The sequence below is a fragment of the Armigeres subalbatus genome, chromosome 3 (genome assembly GCF_024139115.2).
Source record: "Armigeres subalbatus isolate Guangzhou_Male chromosome 3, GZ_Asu_2, whole genome shotgun sequence".
Lineage (NCBI taxonomy): Eukaryota > Metazoa > Arthropoda > Insecta > Diptera > Culicidae > Armigeres > Armigeres subalbatus.
The window spans coordinates 204,857,924-204,880,567 of NC_085141.1; the positions used below are offsets into that span (position 1 = coordinate 204,857,924).

Sequence of the window (22,644 nt, forward strand, 5' to 3'; positions counted from 1 at the left end):
TTTTTAAATATAAATCTGTTCTTAGGCTTCTAATTTTTTGTAGATTTGACGGATTTGATGAAGGGTTGGCAGGAAAAAATGATTTATTGCGTAGATCTCATAGAAAGGGGAACAAATCTCCCCAAATTTTAAAATTACATGTGCTGTCGAATTCAATAATAAAAACCGTTCATGTATACGCACAGCAATTCGATAATTTCGCGTATATTGAAGGGAAAATATTTAAAAAATCTTAGGGCACCTTTCTAATTTAATCAAAGCAAGTTCTTGGAGAGGGATCAATTTCCCCCGAATATTTTCAAAGTCGATTTTTGACAGCACTTCAAAAAATCGATTGTGTATCAATACCAAGAATAATTTAGGGACTGTCATACATCAGTAAAGTTAAATACTATATTTCTTAGAGAGTATGTGTGGAAATCGCGTATTTTTATTTATTTTTGGTTGTGATACATCGGAAATCAGAAAAGGGGATCAAGTCTATTCAGTCTCCCCTACTTGTCCCATGTTAGTTGGGATTTCCTATGTACATGGGTCAGTTATGCGTATAACAGCAGACACCATATAAAAAGTGCATTATATGAAGCGTAGAACTTAGTAGGGGAACTGTTCGGCACTTCAACTAATAGCTCCCATGTTCATCTAATCAAAAACAAAGCAATAGAAGGGAATATGATTTCTCGTTTTTGTGATTTTTTTTCCAGTAGTGAGCACGAATAGAAAAAAGAACAGTTTCCCAAATTTTTAATCCATTTTTATTATTTTTTCTCCTTTTAGTTTTCAAAGCATATCGATAGGCAACAGTGGGCAAGATGGCCACCTTAACCGACATCCCTTGAAAAACAAAAACGTTTCCGAGTGCTGTCGATTTGTCACTGAACTATCTGTGACATATCAGTATAAAAAAATTATTTTATGTTTCAATACCTAGAGGCAATACGAGCAAAGGGTCATAGACTATATCAAGCATAATTTTTCATAAGGACGTATGTAACAAAAAAGCAAAACAAAACAAAGCTGCAGTTGCGTCAATCATGCACTATGGAAAACCAACCAATGTACAGCGACGTATGAGCAGCATACCGGTGTATGTACAACTTTATCGTTTTTCACATGGAATTTGAATGAACTAAGCTATGATGTGAAGCACGCTTATTACGTGTCGTGTATTGATGCATGCCAAAAGATATTTTAGTTACTAGATAAAGATTGTCGCTCTCGTCACTGTCCGGAACATCTTTTGCTGGCGAGGATAGGGGATCTAAATGTCAATGAAGGGAAAATACATACAATCTGACAGTTAGGTACCACACATGTTTCGGACAGCAGAACAAAGGGAACCGAAGCGACAATCTTTATATTGTATTGAAAAAAGGTTTATTTTTAAAACAGTTTTAGAAAAAGTTTTGTCAACTTTCTGCAAAGGATTTCTCAAATCCTCATGCTTGTTACATACGTCGTAATGAAAAATTATGCTTGATATAAAAATGTGCTGCAGTTAACTAAAACCATTGTAATCTATCTAACATTTATAGGCATCGTGCACGAATGATGCTGCGATAAAAACAAAATATTGTTGATTTGATGGCCAATTTTTCTATGACAAAAAATAAATTGGCCTTAGATTGATTTTCAAGGTCTAACTCGCTTTTGTTGTTCTACATCAACTCTCATTTAAGCAAAACCTTTTCAATCGTTTTATGGGCACTTTAGGGTCTATCTCATTTAGAGAATTAAACTATTAAACTTGAAAGTTACATTTCAATAATTATCGAATAACCCTGCTCGCAAAGCAAGATTACTTTTGAGAGATATCGAATTATTTTTTATCGATGTCTTATTGAAATTACTGTGTAGCACCAGCCATTCTTACGACCGGGTGATTTTTTAATATTCGAACTGTCACTTTTAAGTTTAATTCTACAAATGAGGCAAACCCTTAGAGTGCATTATTTGATGGTTAGTCATTTCTTAATCTTAAAGCCAATGTTCTGTATCTTATCAATCATAAATAATGTGAACCTTCTTAATTATTTATTGTGGATAGGTTATATAGCCGTATAAGAGCATTGGTGACTATTAATTTGCGCAATAAAACCAACAATGTTTGCTATAACCCTTAAATTATGTAACCCCAAAATTATAAGAACGTTGAATTTTAACTTAATCAACTTTAAATGAATATTTTAATAGGGGAAGTGTACCGGTTTTGGCCACCTTAGTGCCTAATTTGGCCAACCCTGAAAAATGCACATTTTCCAAAAACTGTCGATCATTTTCCACAGCGAAGAAGCGTATGGGATGTATCTCCTGTTACAGCTAATAAAACCCTCAGAAATTGCTTAATATTTGGATATATGCGAAAAATTGGCCAAATTAGGAACATGGCCAAAACTGGTACAGTTACCCTACTGTTTGTGTTTTTTTCTTTTTTTTTACTATATTAGAGTGATTTTTAAGTTTTAACAAAGTTCATCACTACTTTTTGTGTGTTTTTTAGTGCTAATACCCTTCCACATCATTGTGATTCATCTCCCGTAATAATAACGTGAATATATGTCTCACAAATGTCAACATAAACGTTGGCCATCTAGCCCCATATGGTGAACTTATTCCTACTTTCCCCTAATAAAGCTATTTCAACTTCAATATTTTATTATACCTATATTTTGCTGTTTTTCCAGCAGTATCGTTTTTGTTTTTCTAAAAACGCCTATTCCTTTTCTTGTCAGTTGCTCAGAATCGACCACATTGCTCGCCACTTGATTTCAGCTGAATAAAAGTTAACTGATATGATCCATGAAAGTAAAGTATAAGAAACATGAATCAGTTTACACATCCAATCTATTTGTTATGAAACACTTTCTTAACATCCATTGTATATATAAATCTATAATATGAATACTATTCCAAAAGGTTAGTAACCTCGGATCAGCTCATGTGACCCCAAGAAAACAAAAATGCATAGAATCAGCTCGTTCGCCAGAACTAATGTTCTTTTTATATGTAATTCATATATTTGCAGACATGATTGATCTGCATAGCTTGAACTAAACTGGTTTAGAGCTCACATACTACAATGACCTACGACACAGGTGGGCGACCAGTAGAACCACCGGAGGAGCAAAATGACGTCACACAGAACGTGGAACAACAGGAACCGTAAGTCGCTTTATTATGCGTTATTCCTTCTTTTGTTCATTTCATTTTTTGAACTCACAGGACCCCGGAAGAACTATTGGCCAGCTTTCCAGAAGAAAAACTATCATCATTGAATGTCAAGATATCCAGTTCTCGTTGGGTTGTCCCAGTGCTGCCTAATCAGGAATTGGAATGTCTTTTGAATGCAGCAATTCTTCTATCTCAAGCTGGTACTGCTATTTAGCTATTTTAAATAAAATGGGCATATGGTTGACAACTTTTTATACCGTTTTAGGAATCGATGACAAATGCGAACCATGCATAAAGTTCTATAGCGATGGACTAACAACCTCATTCATGAAGATTCTCACCGACGAAGCGGTTTCGTCTTGGAAGTACAACATTCATCACTGCATTCTGATGTCATGCAGCAAGCTATTGCACCTGATAGCCCTGCACATGAAGGACGACAATCCACACCTGCTAAACCTTCTGGCCGTTGTGTTTGATCCGGAAAACAAGTTTCACACTCAAAATGCATCACGGCAAATGGAACTTCATCTTTCACTGGGGGAATCGGAGGAACCTCTGCAGGAGGGAAAAATTTTCGCCAGACCCCCTTTAGAGCCAAAGAATCCTCGTGGTTGGTTAGTTGATCTGATCAATCGTTTCGGTGAATGCAAAGGATTTGACAACTTTCTAGAGCGAGTGAACGTTGGCATAGCTCTGTTTCGAAAACAAAAAGAAATCGCATCCAGCAAAAGTTTAGAATCGTTCGATGAATCTGTTTGGTCAAAAACCAGCGCCACAACTTCAGTTAGCACCGCTGGAGCTAGCACCGAAGAGACTGGAAAATTGTCATTACTCCTACTGCACACTTTACTGCGGCCCTTCGGACAGTGCGCCGAACTGTTGACGGTGTCTACCATAGAGAAATACTTTATGCCCATCTGGGACGTGCTGCCCGAAATCCTGGAAACGCTATCCGACAATGAACTGAAACGTGAGGCTAATTTTAAGGGGAAAAATGATATTATTAATGGTACCGTCAAGTATGCCCGTGCCTTAATCAATCGTGTTCCCAGTCAGGAAAATCTGCTGCGCGCCTTAGAAATGTGTCGACTGAGAATTATTCTGCGTGTTCTACAAGTATCCAGCTTCAATGGGAAAATGAATGCACTCAACGAAATCAACAAAGTGCTTGGTTACGTGTCGTACTATCCTCACCGTCAAATGGCAGACGACGAAATCGATGTCCTGAATGCAGAAAAAATGGCGGTAAGTGCAGAAACAAAACATTTTATATAAAGAATTGTAAAAATCTGATTCTAGGGGGACGAAGGGTGAGATAGCCACTTGGGGAAAAATTCCGTACGTTGCTTATGACGGGGGAGCCCACATGACATAATGATATTTAGATGAAACAAAAAAAAACGCTACGTGGGCATCGGCCCTTAACGTCCATGTTACATGGCCGTATAAAACCACCGGAAGAATCAGAGTAGTATACAGCGCGAATTTGGTCTTCGTTTGTAGATTACGGTTACGAAGTCCGTAATAAGCCCTAATTGTACCTACAATACGCCTTTTCACCTCGCGGTAATATCATTATCGCACGTCACTAATGTTCCAAGAAACAAAAATAAAAAAATACAGGTGGAGGGGGGTACCAAAAGTGTGAACAATCCATACAAGATTTTCAAATGTTTCATACAAAAAGTGTGACATAGGGGGGGGGGCGGTGTGCACTATTTATTTCACTATCACCACCACTAATGAACCTACGTTGATTGCCATCGACCATGTACTTCGTTTTGTAAGTTCAATTCCGATAATATCGATATCGTCTGCAAAGCCCAGGAGCGTATGCGATCTTGTGATATTGGTACTTTTGATAGATTGATCGGCGACCCACAGTGTTATACCGTGAAGGGTTCTATCACAAACACCCGAATGACACTCGCCCGAATTCCATTCGCCCGAATAGACCAAACGCCCGAAAAGACCATTCGCCCGAATGGACCACTCGCCCGAAAAGACCATTCGCCCGAATGGATCATTCGCCCGAAAAGACCATTCGCCCGAATGGATCATTCGCCCGAATAGACTATATGCCCGAATAAACTCTTCACCTTACTTGATGAAAAGTTTTTTTGTGACTAATAAAAAGAAATAGTATATTGCGCTTTTTGCACTTCATAAGAGTTTTGCGAGATTTTTTTTCTCACAGTCATCTTTTTCTCACACTCAATACACTCAAAAAAGTTTGATTTTCCGTGTATAATATTTGTGTGTGAGTGCTCAATCTGAAAACAAATAGACGTCAAATCATGGCGGGAATCGATTTAGTGTACACGCTTACATGTGACTAACGAGTAATGGATTATAATTGGGTAAATTTCAGTAACAAAAATCGATCAACCCGAAATGAGAGTGGGTGTGAGAAAAAGAAGCGGGCAAACCACAATCTACACATAACTCTTCAAATTGGTGAAATCGGCAATATTTGATTTCCTACTTATCTCATATTTTGTTGTACACGTCTCTCACATGTATCTAAATATTCGTTTCGTTTATGTGTGAAATAATTAGAAAAATAACGATGTTATGTACTTTCTTTTTCATAATATTTAAATTGATTTCTTTATATATGTATGCATAAAATCCTTTAATGTAGCTTCACTCCTCGGGAATTCGGCTCGCATTTTTTTTCCTAGGGCACAGGGACAAAAATCCGGCAGAAAACTTTCCCGAGGTGTAAAGCACCATTTAACATTGATTATAAATAAAATCTACTCCATCACTGTCTTGCAATCCATTCACATAGAAAAACAAATCAGTCTCAATCGCTCAGCATTGTTGAGTGAATCAGATATCAAAATATGTTTATTTATTCTGGTCACCTATTTATACCGGTCCACAAGCATCCTGAAATGAATCAAAATCTAATAATTAGAGCCGTAGCGAAAAATAACGTTGCAAGGGTATTTATTCAAACCAATCGTCAAAAATAAGGGAGCAACTAGGAATTCGCCCTTCTTTTCTTCATACATTGTTCTTTATAAATGTATTGAAGACATGAAGTATTGAGGTTAGGGTGGCTCAAAAAACACTTTTTCAAATTTTTTGATGGGCCGCCCTTTTGATGCCTTGATGCTCTGGACAAAATTTCAGCCAAATCGGTCAACGTTTGGACCTGAATGAGTACCATACTGCCCTTCTACGCATAATTGTCCCATGTTACCCTTGATGAAAAATCTCAAACTCGAGTCAATTTATCCCACTGAAAAAATGAAGTTCTTGTCTGATGATAATAGAAGCTGAAAACCATTTAAATAAGTATGGATTCATTTTATGTCCTGGAAAAGTGTTGCCTACGCTCATAACATCCCAAAAATATTTGTTAAATTTCAAGATCGAATCGATTCTTAAATTGGTGGGACAAATTGACTCGGAGTTTGGATTTTTTCATCAAAGGTAACATGGGACAATTATGCGTAGAACGGCAGCATAGTTCTTCATAGTTTACAATTCACGGAACTGTAAGCGAAGGTCAACACCGTCGATTCGTTCCCTTGGTATTAATGCTAAAACACGGGAACGTATGATACAGCCTTTTGTTCATTAATGGAACGAAATTTATCAATATACGTTAGATCCAGAGTATATACTATTGGATTTTAGGATGGCTGGGATCAACCAAAGTTTTGTTTTTAGAACACATCAGTCATTGGGATTACAATCGGCATACGGAAAGGATTACAAAATACAGACTTCAACTTGCCTATAAAAGGTTTGTTACCTTAGCACTTTTGTTCATGTTAAGATAACAAAGGCATTCAAGGAGGTTCGAAAATCTTGCCCGAAGAAACGTAATTGTTTTTCTATTAGCAAGTATTATGTGAATGGAGTGTACCCGTTAGGCATAATGGACGTTATACATAAATGACCTAAAAAACAGCCTATGACATAAAGAAGGCAGAATTATGCCAGACGACCATTATGCCTAACGTACATTATCCCTAACGTCCGTAATGCGTAACGTCCATCATGGCTAACGTACTTATGTCAAACGTAGTGGACTCATGTGAATGGTCGACAATCAACGCACAAAAAGACCACTAGAGACCCACTTTTCTCCCCTTCAGTATGGCCGGTCTATGAAAATACCATTATAGGGAGGCACAATAAGTGAAATACGCTTTTGAAACGAGGAAGTCTTACGTTTTACAACGTTCCAAAACAGTTCCAACTACAAGAAAGAAATGCGACCACTGCAGGCTAAGAAGATATCTAAAAAAGCAGAAATAATGAAAAACTAGACAAACTGGAACGCTCATATATTCCAGGTTATTGGCATATTTTTTCTTTTAAGGCCGATACAAATATTTAAAAGCTATTTTGTCTCCCCCCCCCTCGGATTTTTTAGCCAAAAAGTAATATTTTGAGGGGGCAAAAAAATAAAATTCGGATAATTTTGAGGATTTTCAAAACATTCTTTAACAAATCCGAGGAGTTTTTAGATTTTTTTGATTTTATTATCTATTTTTCATTATCACCCCCTCCCCCCTTCACCATTCGGAGACCAGTAGGACAAAAAGTTAATTAAATATTTGTAACGGCCTAATATGATTAGAAAAAATAACATGTTGGTATAGAATCTGGAGGTATATATGACCTATTCGGGCGAATGGTCCATTCGAGCGAACGGTCCATTCGGGCGAGTGGTCCATTCGGGCGAATGGTCTTTTCGGGCGAATGGAATTCGGGCGACTGTTACATTCGGGCGTTTGTCATTCGGGCGAATGGAATTCGGGCAAGTGTCATTCGGGCGTTTGTGATAGAATCATTTGGGAACATTTGCTACTGCATCACGTAGTAGAAGGATTCTGGGTTCTCAAAAAAATGTTACTTGCAAACTTTCCTGCTATTGATAAAAAAATTACGGTATGAATCTGAAACCGTTGTATGCTCCTTATTTCGCGCATGAAAATAGGATAGTTCCTTATTTCGCGCAAAAATGTTCCTAACTTCGCTCATGTTTGGAATTGAATATCGTTATTGGTTTGATGAAATATAATCATTTGACCAATAGAAGCATGCATTCATTGTTCAAAATATGCAGATAACGGTCTCAGACAGCCGTCAGTGACCCATTCTTTAGTCGAAATGGTATGCCCTTATATTTCGATCCTCTGGAGCTTTGCTTAGATTTTACTTCATGAATTTTAGTTGACACAAGTCATAATTCCTAATATATCGTTTTCTTCTGAAATATAAACCGTATTTTAGGACAAAAAAAGGCATTGTATGAGCAATGTTTAACTGGTGTATTAAAAAAAAGTTTTAATTTTAGAGACATCATGTATGAAAGTCTTAAATTCCGCTATCTCTTAGATAGGACATCTTCAAATATGTGTTTCATATAAGACATCTTCAATATTATATACATTATCGAAAAAGCTGATGTAGTTTTATCCTCGACTCAAGTTTAGCATCATTTTACACATCGGATTCGATAGCTATTGCAAGCACTATTCTATAAGATTTTCCAAGTCAACATTAGTCGATATCGGTGGTTATCCGCATCACGGTATACGGTTGTCCGACATTTCGCGGTAAAACATTCCGCGGTAAACCATTTTGCGGTAATCTTTTTCGCGGTATATAAAATTTCATGGTTTACAATTTTGCAGTGTCCAGGCTTAGCTTACCTTTTTAACTTTTTTTTAGTATTCTATAAAAGTAGCATTTAATTTTTAACTAGTAGGCCATTCTTTCTTACCAATCCTTAATTTCCTCTTCTTTATATGCCCGCTTCTTTCATTGCGTTTCTTTTTCAAGTACATATTTTCCATTTGTATGTGTTACTAGTTGACCCGGCAGACGTTGTCCTTCATAGTAGGCGAGAATGTGCGCTCCGAACTGCCGAAGTTCGCATAGGAATCACAATTTTAGTTTTTCAAGATTTGCTCAACTTTACTCGTAATTTTCGCATTAGGAAATATCATATAAACCCGTCGGAAACTATAACGAATGTTTCTGCTGAAGAAATGAAAAAAATCCATCCAGCCGTTTTCGAGTTATGCGAGTTTTCGAGTTATTATATATAAGAAAGAAGATTTTATGTTATTTCAAAAAGACATATACATTATTGTCAATGATAATTAGATGTGTAAACTTTCTCATCAAGATACAAATCAACATTGATAGCTTAAAAGCACATATTAAAAGGCTGTGATCTTTTACAGTAAGCGCTCAACTCCCGAGCCGATCAGACGTTATCATTACGTCGCGCTGTCGTTTACGGAAGCCAAGTTTGAAAGTAGTTACGTATCTGATCAGGTGAACCTTACGTGAACTCTACGTACCGGTTACGTGAACTTTTAGTGAAAGCTAGGTACATGAAATCAGGCAACCACTACATGGGTTGAAATATATTGCAAAAATGTTTTTTTTAATTAATACAAAATAAGGTAGTGACGCCCGCAGCCGTAAAACGGAGACCTCTTCGCATGCTGATGTGTTGAAATGCATTTGAGGCAGAACGATGTTTTTATCATTAGACAAGGAATGATGTCGTTCGCCCATTGAGCTTCGAAGTTATCGCAAAAACACTGATGGAGAACAAATCAAATTTCCTGACGAATATCGAATGAAATTCATCAGACTTGTTGAGAAATGGTGAAACTACTTTCTTTCTCGGAAATTGCTGCTATTTCCGCTGTAAAATCATTCAAAAAGTAGTCCACCCTTGGAAACTGAAATCTGGAATAACATTTCAAATTAACGCTATCGAAAAACTGTAATTCCTATCTTCATGTAGCTTCGTCTTCTTCCATATCACTACGAATCTTATAAATTTCATCCGACTTCCGTTGATTTTTTTTTCAAAATCCCCGCCTAGTTGCACCTGAAATATCGCTTACTTCTGCGTAGCCTAAACATGTTTAGGTTATGTGTCATTCATTCGTACGTGAGTGTCAAGTCAATTTCACGTGAAAAGTATGGTGGATGGAACCATATTTGTTTTCAGGTAAATCTGACGTGAAGATTGTTTACAATGCTGTTTTTCCGCAAATACCGGAGCTGCAATCACACGAACACAATCTCACTTAAATTGTTTACGAGTACATACAAACATATTCACCATGATTTTTAGTACAAGTTACGTGAATTTCAGGTGAACATTACTAACGTCACGTAACAATCGTCGTTTGTTCAAGACAGATCAGTTACGTGATTTTTCACGTGAATATGACGTGATGATTTTTTAGAGTGTATTAAAACAATGGTGGATTCACAGCATACTTTCCGAGAATCGCCCGACCTTTTGTAGAAGACGTAATCAAATACGTGGCAGTACACTTCTCCCGCGTTATATCTTTTTCAGGTTCAGGAATCTTTTCTGCTTCGGTATTGGCTCCTGATAGCAGTCGAAGATTCTGCAAAAAACATAAAATTAGAAAAATAATTCCCTGTACTTTAACATTTGCATACGATAATTAAATAACAAATATGAAATTTAATATATGTACCTGCTGCTTTCGCCACCCGTTAAGAGCGTGAATAAACTTGGTCCTCTCCGCTAGGAAAGGTTGAGGAATAAGTTACTCCACTTCTTTCCGCTCGACGATCTTAGACGTTTCGGCTGTGTATCGATTTGCTGAGAAAAAAATTGCCAAAGGGAAATTTTCAAACTTTCATGTTCTGTTCAACTTACCCAAAATCACGTTAATAGTATCAACTGACAAACCACAATTCTCGAGCAACTCGACGAATTCTACGGTTCCTTCGTCGATGTCTTGCAATTTCCAGCTCCAATTTTGCTTCCGCAGACATTATTTTAAAAACTAAAAATGGCGACTGTTGAAACTTCACAATAATACACACCGAAGCAAAAACTCAATTATTTTCTAGTTAAACATATTTTTTGTTGTTTCTACGAACTTGTAGAGTTGAAGAAATGCATGTAGAAAATTGAAATATTATCGATACAGCAAAATCGTTTTCGACTGGAGATTTTGTTGTTTTAAAAATACGGAATTATTGAAATAATAAAATAATGTTGTTTGTTTTAAAAAATACGATGATTATAGATTCTACTACATGATATTTTCAATTCAATTATGTCATATTTTTCTGCGTGTAAATAAAAGTTATTGAATAGAACACTAAGGGCCAATTTCTTCACCTCCGCTTAGTGCTTAAACCAGGTTTAAACGTATGGGTAAGCACCGCTTAAGAGTTAAGCGAAGGTGAAGAAAACGGCCCTAATACGCAATATTTTTTTTTCAATGTGGTCACATAAAACTAACAAATTAAATAACTTATAATGGACTATATGACTTATATGACTATATGACATAAGAAGAAGACATTGCATTTTAAACGTTGCTTTTAAAAAATAGAAAACGTTGTACTAGAGGTTTTGAAATTATCCTTGAAACCTTGGATCATTGACTAGTTTGCATTCAATTACATTTTGCATTAGTGTCGAGTCGATTCCAAATCCGAACCTCACTTCACCCCATCCTTATCCTACCCCATGTCGTTCAATTCAAGTGGTCTGCAAGGACTCTTCTGCCATTACCCTCTATATTATCGGCCTTGGATTGACTTAAGCTCTCATTGCCCCACCAAACGCTTCAAAATGAAAATGAAATGAAATGAATACCGCCAAATAAAATGAACGCGAAGTGGTAGACTGCGAAATGGTTAACCGACGCGGAGTCCTTCCTAATTATTCGCTATTGAAAATTGGCCCAATCGGCCATTGCGTTCCGGAGTTATAGGAAAAAATATTATTTTTCCCCATTCTTCCCAAGGGTTCTTACTTGGAAAAATATTTCAAAACCCATTTTTTTAGAAGCTTCTCCAATGCATTCAAATTCATGCAAATAAATGTGAATTGATGGAAATAACTGAATCTATCTCGCTACATTTTATAATACAAGAGAAAGGCACCATCACCGTTAGCTGGATTATACTGGGTTTTTTAAATTCGATATTAAAACTCAAGAATAAGTGTTGATTGATAGCAGACAAGTTCTTTTACACTGCCGTAATCTGAGTTAAAGAGTACGATGAGAACTACTCGTTAACACCATTTTTGGAAAATGGCGTATACGTCTCTTTGACAGATTACGGCAGTACAGTATTCGAAAAAGTTTCAATATTTCACGAGACAAGACAAAATTTTCAAAACGACTTATCTGCTTTTGTAAACAAAGATTCAAACGACGATTTGACGAATCTGATAGCTCTCCCACGCAAACCAACACCACCAATAGGTAGGTTGTTGATGGTATTGGTTTGCGTGGGAGAGCTATCAGATTCGTCAAATCGTCGTTTGAATCTTTGTTTACAGATAAGTCGTTTTGAAAATTTTGTCTTGAAGAGTTGTCACCAAGGGTGGCCATTTTTCCCCAGTTTCCCCTATAGACACCCTAGATATGAATAAAAGTTCGTTTTCAAAATTTGCAATATTCAAAGTTAATGATTTTTGTTCCATTATTTCAGGCATGGATCCGAGACAATGATGTGTTGGGAATTGTGCTACGCGATTGCTTACATCAGCCACAGTACGTCGAAAAGCTGGAAAAAATCCTGAGATTCCTCATCAAAGAGAAGTCGCTCTCATTCAACGATCTGGATGCAGTTTGGCGTGCCCAGGCCGGCAAGCACGAGGCCATAGTAAAAAATGTACACGATCTTCTAGCAAAGCTGGCTTGGGATTTCAACGCGGAACAACTGGATCATCTTTTCCAGTGCTTTCAGGCCAGCATGAAGACCGCTAACAAAAAACAAAGAGAACGGTTATTGGAACTGAATCGTCGTCTCGCCGAAGATGACAAAAATGGTGTAATGGCGCAGAAAGTTTTGAAATTATTCTGGACGTTGGCTCACAGTGCTGACATTCCTCCGGAGGTACTGGATCAGGCGCTGGCTTCTCATGTTAAGATTTTGGATTACAGCTGTTCTCAGGAGAGGGATGCTCAAAAAACGATGTGGTTGGACAAGTGCGTAGAAGAACTGAAAGCGGGTGACGAGTGGGCGTTGCCTGCTTTGCGTTTGATAAGAGAGATTTGTACGCTGTACGAAACTACCTCGAGTCATGCCCCAAGGGTGCATCAAGTGCTCACAAGGCAGCAGGTCATTGACAGACTACAGAATGATCATACTCTTGTAATTCTAGTGACATCCAGTTTGACCTCGTACATGGACAAAGTACGTGCCCAAGTCAAGCTGAATCCGTTGTTGAATCCAATGCATCTGATGTTGGATAAACGATATCCTCACCCACAACAAATTCAGGAGAGGTTAGAGTTTCTAAAATTTCTCCTGAAGGATGGACAATTGTGGTTATGCGCCGAACAGGCCAAACAGATTTGGCAATGTTTGGCAGAGAACGCAGCATTTCCAAGTGATCGCGAGGAATGTTTCCGTTGGTTCGGAAAGCTGATGGGCGATGAGCCGGATTTAGATCCAGGAATCAATAAGGACTTTTTCGAGAATAATCTTCTCAAACTAGATCCCGTGCTACTGACCGAGAGCGGTATCAAGTGTTTTGAGCGTTTTTTCAAAGCGGTTAATTCCAAAGAGGAACGTCTGAAAGGCAAACAACGCGGTTACGTACTCGATAATGAAGATTTAATTGGAAAAGATTACCTCTGGCGAGTGATTACAGATGCCGATGAAGAAATTGCCTGCAAGGCAATCGATCTGCTTAAAGAAGTTTCCACTGCTCTAGGAACGAGACTTCAAGCGAATGTATGCGCGTTTCACGAGAATTTCATCAGCGAATGCTGTGATATGCTTCAAGGATACTGCGAGACTGTGCAAAATGATATGATGGATGAGAACGCTAAGATAGTAGAAGATGATATTATCTGTAGAAGACTGCAAACAGCAGAAAAAATGTGCCGGGTGGTACGAGCTCTCCAGGAGTACATCAAACAATGTGATAGAAATTATACAGGGGATCGAGTACTGCTCCCGCTAAGTAGAGCCTCGCGCGGAAAGCACATTAATTTGTCTATCCGTTTCCAGAATTCAGGTCGGCAGCTAGAGGATTTGGTGGTGGTTACGCATAGCAATGAAACGATATTCTCCTTCCAGCGCAACCTTCTGAAAAGAATTAAAGCCACTACCAACAATTTGAAAGTAGCTCTTTTCAACTGCAATGGAGAATTGATCGAAATACATGACGATCGAAATCCCTTGTCTCACTACAACATTCGTGACAAATCGCTAATAACCGTTAAACTCACACCCAGTGGATCTGGAATAGCCAGCTCCCCTGATAGTTCCAGTGATAGTAGCTCCGGTTCTCCACCTCGACCTTGCCCAGATATGGTGCGATCAGAGTCGGAGGAAATGCTGCCAGGAGTAATCATTTCGCAAAAACCAATGTACGTAGAATTTTTCCTCAAAATTTACCAGCTGGGAAGCGATCTACAACATGATTTGTTGAGAGACAGTTGCAGCTTCCTGCTGCATCTACTTCCCTTGGATGGACTGACAGTGAGAAACATTCAGGCTATGTGCAGCTTTAATTCTGATGTTACGAATAGCACTGGTATCCCAACTCCGGAATCGCTCTTCATCGATCAAACTCCGGCGCGCGTGCTTTACAATCTGGAAGTCTTGCACGCAATGTTACTGCCAGCTCTTGACCCTGGCAGTGAATTGACACTACTTCTACAATCGTCGTGGCTGCACTGCGGCGCAGCCCATTTTATCCTCGATTTGCTAACAAAGAACAACTTTTTGCCAACTGCCGACATGCACACCAAACGTGCCGCCTTTCACTGCGTGCTTAAGCTAGTCAAATTCTTCCTCTACATTGTAGGATGCGTACTCAGTACGGTAGGAAAAGATCCTTTGATTGCGCAGGTTTCGCAGGTGGAAATTCTCAAGCAAGCCATTCAAGCAATTACTGGCAGTTCTGAGCTAACTATCCGCACGATGGCGCTGAAATTGACAGAAAGTATTGCGGCGCAGTTGCTCTCGGCTGGAGTCGAAGGTGATCGTTGCCGTAGTTTATTCAAATCTGCATTACAATGGAGTTTACCAGACATGCCTACCATCAAAGCGATCGTCAATTTGGCTTGGGCTGCTTCCGGTAACAATCTACACTCGATCGGTACGATTGTTGATTTTAGCCAAAACATTAGCATTCCCGAGAAAACCGATTACGCTGTTTGTAAGGAAGCGCTGGAGGTCCTTTGTATCTCGCTGGTGCTCCATTACGGTGCGTACGAGACACTTAGCAGAGACAACGCCTGGTCCAGCTTTATTATGTCGTTGGTTCTTACGAATCCCTCACGCCATATTCGCCAAACTGCGTACGAGCAGTTGTTCCTCATCAGTACTTATTGCGCCTCCGATCGTCGACCATTTATCTTCATGGTCAAACTGCTGGTAAAACTCCTCCACACAATCATCCCACAGCATCAGGAAACGTGCGCCGAGTACTTCCAACTGTTTTGTCGCATCTTGAACTACGGATGTTCCTATAGTTGGCCCTTGCCGAATTGCGAGGAGTTGCTTGTCCAGGAAATTGATTGGCTTCGCTCGGTGAGGGACAGTGTGAAGACCACCGGCGGTACCCAAGTTCACGACGATCTTCTGGAGGGCCACCTTTGTCTAACGCGAGAGCTGATGTATTATCTGAGTCCAGAGATTAAGGCTCAACGAAGCGAATTGATAATGGTAAGTAAAAATGGGTGTCCGGGGTAAATAAATATATCACAATAAGGCCGGAACAAATCTCGGATACTTATTCAAAAGGACGTATGTGATTTTGTAAACAAAGATTCCAACGTCGATTTGTCCAATCTGATGGCACTCCCACGCAAATCGACACCACTAACAGGTAGCCGAAGGCTTCCCCTACCTACCTGTGGTGATGATTTGCGTGAGAGTGCTATCAGATTGGACAAATCGACGTTTGAATCTTTGTTTACAAAATCACATACGGACGTATTTTGAATAAGTACCCGAGAAATATTAATTCCTTTTTCTTGACATGTTGGTCTTTGGATATCGAAGGGGGTGGTAAATAAAAAATAAATGGATAAATTGATAAAATCTTAAAACTCACCGGAAAGCTCAATATTTTATATATTTTTCCAATGAAGTTTTGAATTCCCCCCTCAAATAATAAAATAAAGCCACTTAAAATCGAGAGGAGCGGTGACATTTATGAAAATTTATATTTGTATATGAGTATATGCATATTTTTCATAACAGTAGAAAATATCCAGCAGGTTAACTCTGTTAACTGTTCATTAACTCTTAAATGTCCGGTACGACAATCATCTTGTTCAAAGTGGTCGTTTTCAGTAATGCGCTGATTGATTTTCGTGATCCCAGATTTTTTTTTTGAGAGAGTATTAGAGCGTTGATAATATAAAAGGGTCTTCCGGGGGCTTCCCGAGCTTGGGCAACAGCACCAGTTTCTGCCTCATTCAGGCATCGTTGGAGGCAACTTCTGAACATATCCGGATTAGCAAGAATTTCATATTTAAGGACCAGGTTTGGGATACCATGCGGACCTGGTGCCTTGTTCATCTTAAGTTCTTGCAACGAAGATAAGCTCGTCGTTAGTCACTAGCGGTACCACGTCAGCTGGCTCGTACGGTGTAACCGGCCAGCCCGATAAGTTATGCTTCAAAAACAAACTGTGTGCTATTGGTCCTAGCTATCAGTGTCCTGTAAACATCCTTCTATGGAGTATCATTAGTCATTCTATACAGCTCATCAAAGCAGACTCTCTTACTATACGTTTGATCTCGTAGTTTAGAGCTCTATACGCTAGCTTGTACACCTGGAGTCTTTCGATCCTGTCCACCTCGGTTCTAGCACGTTGCAATCTTCTTTTAGCTCTGAGACAAGTGCTACAAAGAGTAACCGTGTTCGTCCATCAATAAACTTGTTGGCAGTTGCTGGTTGGCTTAGTCCTCCTTGGCATTGCTACGTCACAAGCTCGTGTCAGGACATCGGATAACTCGTTGCCGCTAAGGTACACGGATGGTTCTGTCTCTAGCAGAGGGGTAAGTTTCGGCGTTTCCGGTACCTACTTAGCCAGGTCTGAGAGCCCACCTACCAGCCAGTGTGGTTGCCGCTCTCCTGAGCCACACCCCAAAACATCCGTGGATGCAAGGAATCCTCGCAGGTATGGCACCAAACACCTGTTTTGCCTGATTCCTCATTAGGCATTAGGAAACGTGGACGCCAATGCCCTCTCCTGCGTGGGCATGAAGCCCTACAACCGTTCCGTCCCGCTGGCCGACGTTAAATAATGGACAAAAAGTGTCGTCGTCCAGGACGCCAACATCCGTGATGCTCTAGCTAACAACGAGGCAAATGCGGCTTCCAAAAGATTTTCGATAAATTCTGACTCAAAAATTAGCCAATAATCAAATCGGCTTTCGAACCTTTCTATTGAAAGGACTGAATAAATCAAGGATTCTACAAGGCAGGCTGAAAACACTGGATCTTGTATGGCAACTAAATCTAGGCCGCCATCCTTCAGGTAATTAGATACCACCGGAGAACAGCGCAATCAAGATCATCTAAAAACCTCCATGGACCGTTGGAATGCGGTTTTGTAGACGGAATTACCTCACAGGAGTGCAAAGCAGGAACCCAGCTCCTATAGGACAGCTCAGCGGAGCACGGAAACTACCCCATAACGGAAGAGAACTACTTCCGCAACCATAACCCCTTAATCGTCTAAATTTTTATTTCCTTTACTATTACGCTACAATTTTGAAGTGTTGGGTTAATTAATCTAAAGATATATTTAAAATCAATCGGCGATGCCCTCGGTTGGCACGCAAGGGCGGCCCTTCCGGTCAACTCTTTCCTTAATGCAGTTCTGCGGTTTGCCATCGGCGGGACCCACGGTTGGCCCGTAAAGGGATCTACTCAAGATCCCTTTCTTCCTGTGTTAAACTTAATTTTGAATGAAAAAAAATAACATTTAAAAAGTTCAATCCGCAATCCAACTGCCATTGCCAGCAGGGATGAAATACGGGTCCGATAGCAGGAGAGCAGCATCAGTCTTGATCTCATATACCGACCGCTTGCGCTGCCTTGCAGTGGTTTAGATTCAACTGCATTAACTGCATGTCCGAACCCGTTTGGAAGCCGGACAGGCCAGCCTATCGGATGGGTGTTTGTTGACTACGCCAGGAGCAAACACCTCAGAGCAGCCTGGCAGTTGCGAGCCTTGTGTCCTTCAGCTCTACACCTCCGGCGTACTCCTCCTCCTACTCCAATCTAGACCCCTGTATTCATATGAATTATTGAGCTTGAGCTTGAGCTTGATTGACTGCTCGTAGTTGCTACTCCATTATGACCAGATCAGCCGTTCTTGCACAGGGAACCAACAGATGTTTGCTTGGGACTAGCTCACATCTTCAATATACAAGTACTGGTGATCTCATTTGTTAGGTCAAACTGGCGCCTGCCATGTCAGAATGCAAGTCAATGTAGGGAAGGGGGAGGAAATGATTATGCAATAACTCGCCCACTGCAAGCCGAATATACCTCTGCACTTGCCACGAGCTCATGCGGAATTTGTTGGAATTTTTGGGTTAGGTTCGAGAGGCAGAGGTCCGTCTTGGTTAACGAGCTGCCAATGTGATAGATAGGAGAAAGCAACTGATGGAATTTCTAATTGGATGTTTGGAAACGTGCTTTATAGTTTATTTCCAATTCTAGCAGATTACTGTTAGAATATTCAAGTTGAAGGTATAGGAATTGGGATGGAAACGGTATGGAAGTCCATTTCCAGTTCTAGCGATTGCTAGAACATGAGAAATATAGAGAAAGATACAAAGTAGGAGAATGGAACGGACCTGGGATTGAACCCACGAGCTCCTGCGTATGAGGCAGAAGCAGTAGCCATATGACTACCAAGCCCGCTGAGACCCCTGTATTCATATGAATTATGTCCAAAAACGAAGCACTTAAAGCAGGCCTGAGTTTGTTGGTTTTCTTCAACTTAGCCTTATCCAGCGCCATCTTGGCATCAGCCAAGAATGTGGCAATGTGCGTTTCCGCTCGACCCTTCTTTATCTGAATCGCTGTATGCGATTTCAACGCCACACTGTTCCTCAGTGCAGCTACCAGATCTACGGCTTTGGTAATTTCATCCAGGCTCCGACATTGGACCACTTTTACTGGGCACAGAGCCTTAATAGCACCGTATTACCCAGCGCCTCTTCTGCCAACTTTTTATGCGCAGCACTGCACAATATCCCGCTTGAAGACGAGAATTATCTCACCCTTCTGCGTTCTGCGAATACAGTTAACATACTCACCCATGCCAGCAAGTTTTTTATTGCATCTCATGGCCCTCAGTATATCGTACCCTCCCTGGATAACGCTTTTTTCTCTCTCAGCCGTTTACTTTGCGGATTCTTTTTCGCTCGTTTCGCTTTGCTTGAGCTCATGAAGGTCTTCCTCCATGCGAACTTCATCACCCTTTTTTGGTGGGATCACTTGTCCCCGACGCTCCTTGAGGTCACCCGTTTTCTTGACCTTCTCTCGAGATATTTGTGGTGAGCTCCATTTGCTGGCATCCACCCTTCTGGTGGCTGCATTTTGATCTCGACTGGCGCTTCCACTACCTTACCACGCTCCTCTCTGTCGCCTACCCCAGGTGACCTCTGGGGCGATCGATTAGGACCACTTCGGTTGGCCAAAGGATTCACCATGTTGTCGGAGGCTTCATCTGCTTCCCTTTTTTAATTGCCATAGCAACATGACATGCTTTTCTTCTAATTTTCGCCCTATCTAGGAAATTACCGATGATTATCTATTCAGCGCTTCTCGCCAGTATTTGCATTTACGTCGCAACGGTCAAATATTAGAAAAGAATGCTCCACCGCCAGTGTGTCGCAATCCGCACACAATTTCAGCGGCATGCGATCTGCTGGTAGCCTTATGCCAAAACACTGTGGACAACATGAAAATATTGGTAAATACCTTGCTGGATATGTTCTGCGTTGGAATCGAGCCCTTGCGAGAATGGGAATATCTACCACCGGTGGGGCCGCGGCCACCACAAGGCTTTTGTGGCCTCAAAAATGCCGGTGCTACCTGCTACATGAACTCGGTTTTGCAGCAGCTTTTCATGGTGCCATCACTGCGAATCGGAATACTGCAAGCGCAGGGTGCTGCAGTCGATCCAAACGAGGACTTTAGCGGAGAATTAGATTCTCATGTAAGTAGGTTGCGCAGGCGCTATTATAACACTTATTTAATATAAACGTTTGTTCATTCCAGACTGTTCAAGAATGTGATGATTCTGTTAGGAAGAACTACCATGTTGGAATTCTGAAGTACGTTCAAGCCATTTTCGCCCATTTGGGCCACAGCGCTCTCCAGTACTATACGCCGCGTGGTTTGTGGAGCCATTTTAAGTGAGGACTCTCGCAAAGTGTACAATTTGAAACAACTTTCAACTTTGATTTCAACTTACAGATTACAGGGCGAACCAGTCAACTTGCGAGAGCAGCAAGACGCCGTTGAGTTTTTCATGTCGTTGTTTGAGAGTCTGGATGAAGGTCTTAAAGCTTTGGGCTATCCTCAACTAATGGGTGCTACCCTTGGAGGGTGTTTCAGTGATCAGAAAATTTGTCAGGATTGTCCGCATCGTTACAGCAAAGAGGAACCGTTCAGTGTTTTCAGTGTAGATATTAGGAATCATAGTTCGTTAACCGACTCCTTGGAGCAATATGTCAAGGGTGAAATTCTGGAAGGCGCTGATGCTTACCATTGTGATAAATGTGATAAAAAGGTAAAGTATATACCTTTAAAAGAAAGTTTTAAATCAAAATTGCAATGTTACTGTATTTCAGGTGGTAACCGTCAAACGGTTGTGCGTGCGAAAGCTACCGCCAGTTCTAGCTATTCAACTTAAGCGTTTCGAGTATGACTACGAGAGAGTGTGCGCGATTAAGTTCAATGATTATTTTGAATTTCCGCGCAGGTTAGATATGGAACCGTATACAGGTAAAACAAAATACTGAGAATTATTATAATTTTTATTAACATTTATACCATATTTTTTCGCAGTATCTGGTCTTGCAAAAATTGAAGGCGAGGTGATAGACGTCGATGATGATAAATCTGAGGAATCTACTGAAACACGTTACCAGCTTACGGGAATCGTGGTACACAGCGGACAGGCATCCGGTGGACATTATTTTAGCTACATTCTCCATAAGTAAGCTTTGGAAACTGGTCTATTTGATAGGTGTTTATTCATTGCGGTATGTCTATTCTAGAGCTCCTGACGGTACAGAGAAATGGTACAAATTCGACGACGGCGAAGTCACAGAATGCAAAATGAACGAAGATGAAGAAATAAAAGCCCAATGCTTTGGCGGTGACTACATGGCGGAGATTTACGATAACAATCTGAAGGGTACGCAGTATAGGCGCCAGAAACGATGGTGGAATGCCTACATGTTGTTTTATACCCGTTACGATCATACACCGATCTCTTATACGAACTGCGTGGAGCAGTTGTCGCTGGCAGAAAGTAAACACTGCATACTACCTATGCCGACTCCAATCGAACGAAGTGTTAGGTATGTTATAACAGACTTGTAATGTAATGTAACCCATGCTTAAGGTAACTGGGCTTGATTCTTGGTCCGATCTAGGGTTTGGGGTTTGCAATGCCAATAATAATAAGAATAACAAAAATATTCGTGCATGCAAAAGGAAATCTGAGTTAGATCTAATGTTCACGTTTTCTGTATTACAGGACACAGAATATTCGCTTTCTTCATGCGAAAAGCTTGTTTGCGGTGGAATTTTTTGCATTCATCAAAAAATTAGTTAGTTTACCACAAATTCAAAGATGCGAAAAAATCGAAAAACTGGTAAGAAACCATTGAAGAAAAAAAAACCTTCGTATTTATAATTTTCGTTTTATATTGTCAGCCACCTGCCGCGGAGGAATTATCTCTGCTTAGTATGCAACTAGCTTCTCAATTTTTGTTCCACTCAGGATATCGAACGAAGAAAACAATACGGGGGGTGGCGATTGATTGGTACGTATTTCATTTAATTCTAATGTTATATTCATACACATTTTTGTGTTGACTTTAGGTACGAGACTTTATGTCAACACATTCGAAACTCAGCGGCAGTTCGGCAATGGTTTGCCGCAAATGTGTTATTGAGTCCACCAACAAGACTGAGCGAATATATTCTGGTAGCGCCGTCTCCGGAGATCCGTTCGGTGTTTGGCAAACTAGTCGTATTTTTCTGCCACTGTGCCGCAAATGACGATCCGCTGCCGGGTTATGATGGTAACAATCTGTGCGAACAGGTGCTAATTGCCGTGCTATCGTTACTGAAAGGAGAAGTCGCTGACAATGGAAAACATCTCCCGCAATACTTTAATCTATTTAGTCTGTATGCCGGTTTAGGTTTCCTCGAGAAACAGCAGTTAATAAGGGTATGTCATGT

General features: G+C 40.2%; 1 protein-coding gene across 1 annotated transcript in view; it reads left to right on the top strand.

The window, feature by feature from the left end:
* The window catches only part of LOC134227172 (probable ubiquitin carboxyl-terminal hydrolase FAF), a 55,447-nt gene that overhangs the window by 25,992 nt on the left and 6,811 nt on the right, over positions 1-22,644 (top strand). The window contains exons 2-14 of the mRNA XM_062708485.1: positions 3,026-3,162; positions 3,223-3,371; positions 3,437-4,419; positions 12,664-15,858; positions 19,958-20,383; positions 20,446-20,582; positions 20,644-20,959; positions 21,021-21,174; positions 21,238-21,388; positions 21,450-21,755; positions 21,935-22,052; positions 22,114-22,223; positions 22,282-22,633. Of these exons, the coding sequence (XP_062564469.1) occupies positions 3,080-3,162; positions 3,223-3,371; positions 3,437-4,419; positions 12,664-15,858; positions 19,958-20,383; positions 20,446-20,582; positions 20,644-20,959; positions 21,021-21,174; positions 21,238-21,388; positions 21,450-21,755; positions 21,935-22,052; positions 22,114-22,223; positions 22,282-22,633 (6,480 nt within the window). The 5' untranslated portion in view covers positions 3,026-3,079. The remainder of the gene's footprint in view (positions 1-3,025; positions 3,163-3,222; positions 3,372-3,436; positions 4,420-12,663; positions 15,859-19,957; positions 20,384-20,445; positions 20,583-20,643; positions 20,960-21,020; positions 21,175-21,237; positions 21,389-21,449; positions 21,756-21,934; positions 22,053-22,113; positions 22,224-22,281; positions 22,634-22,644) is intronic.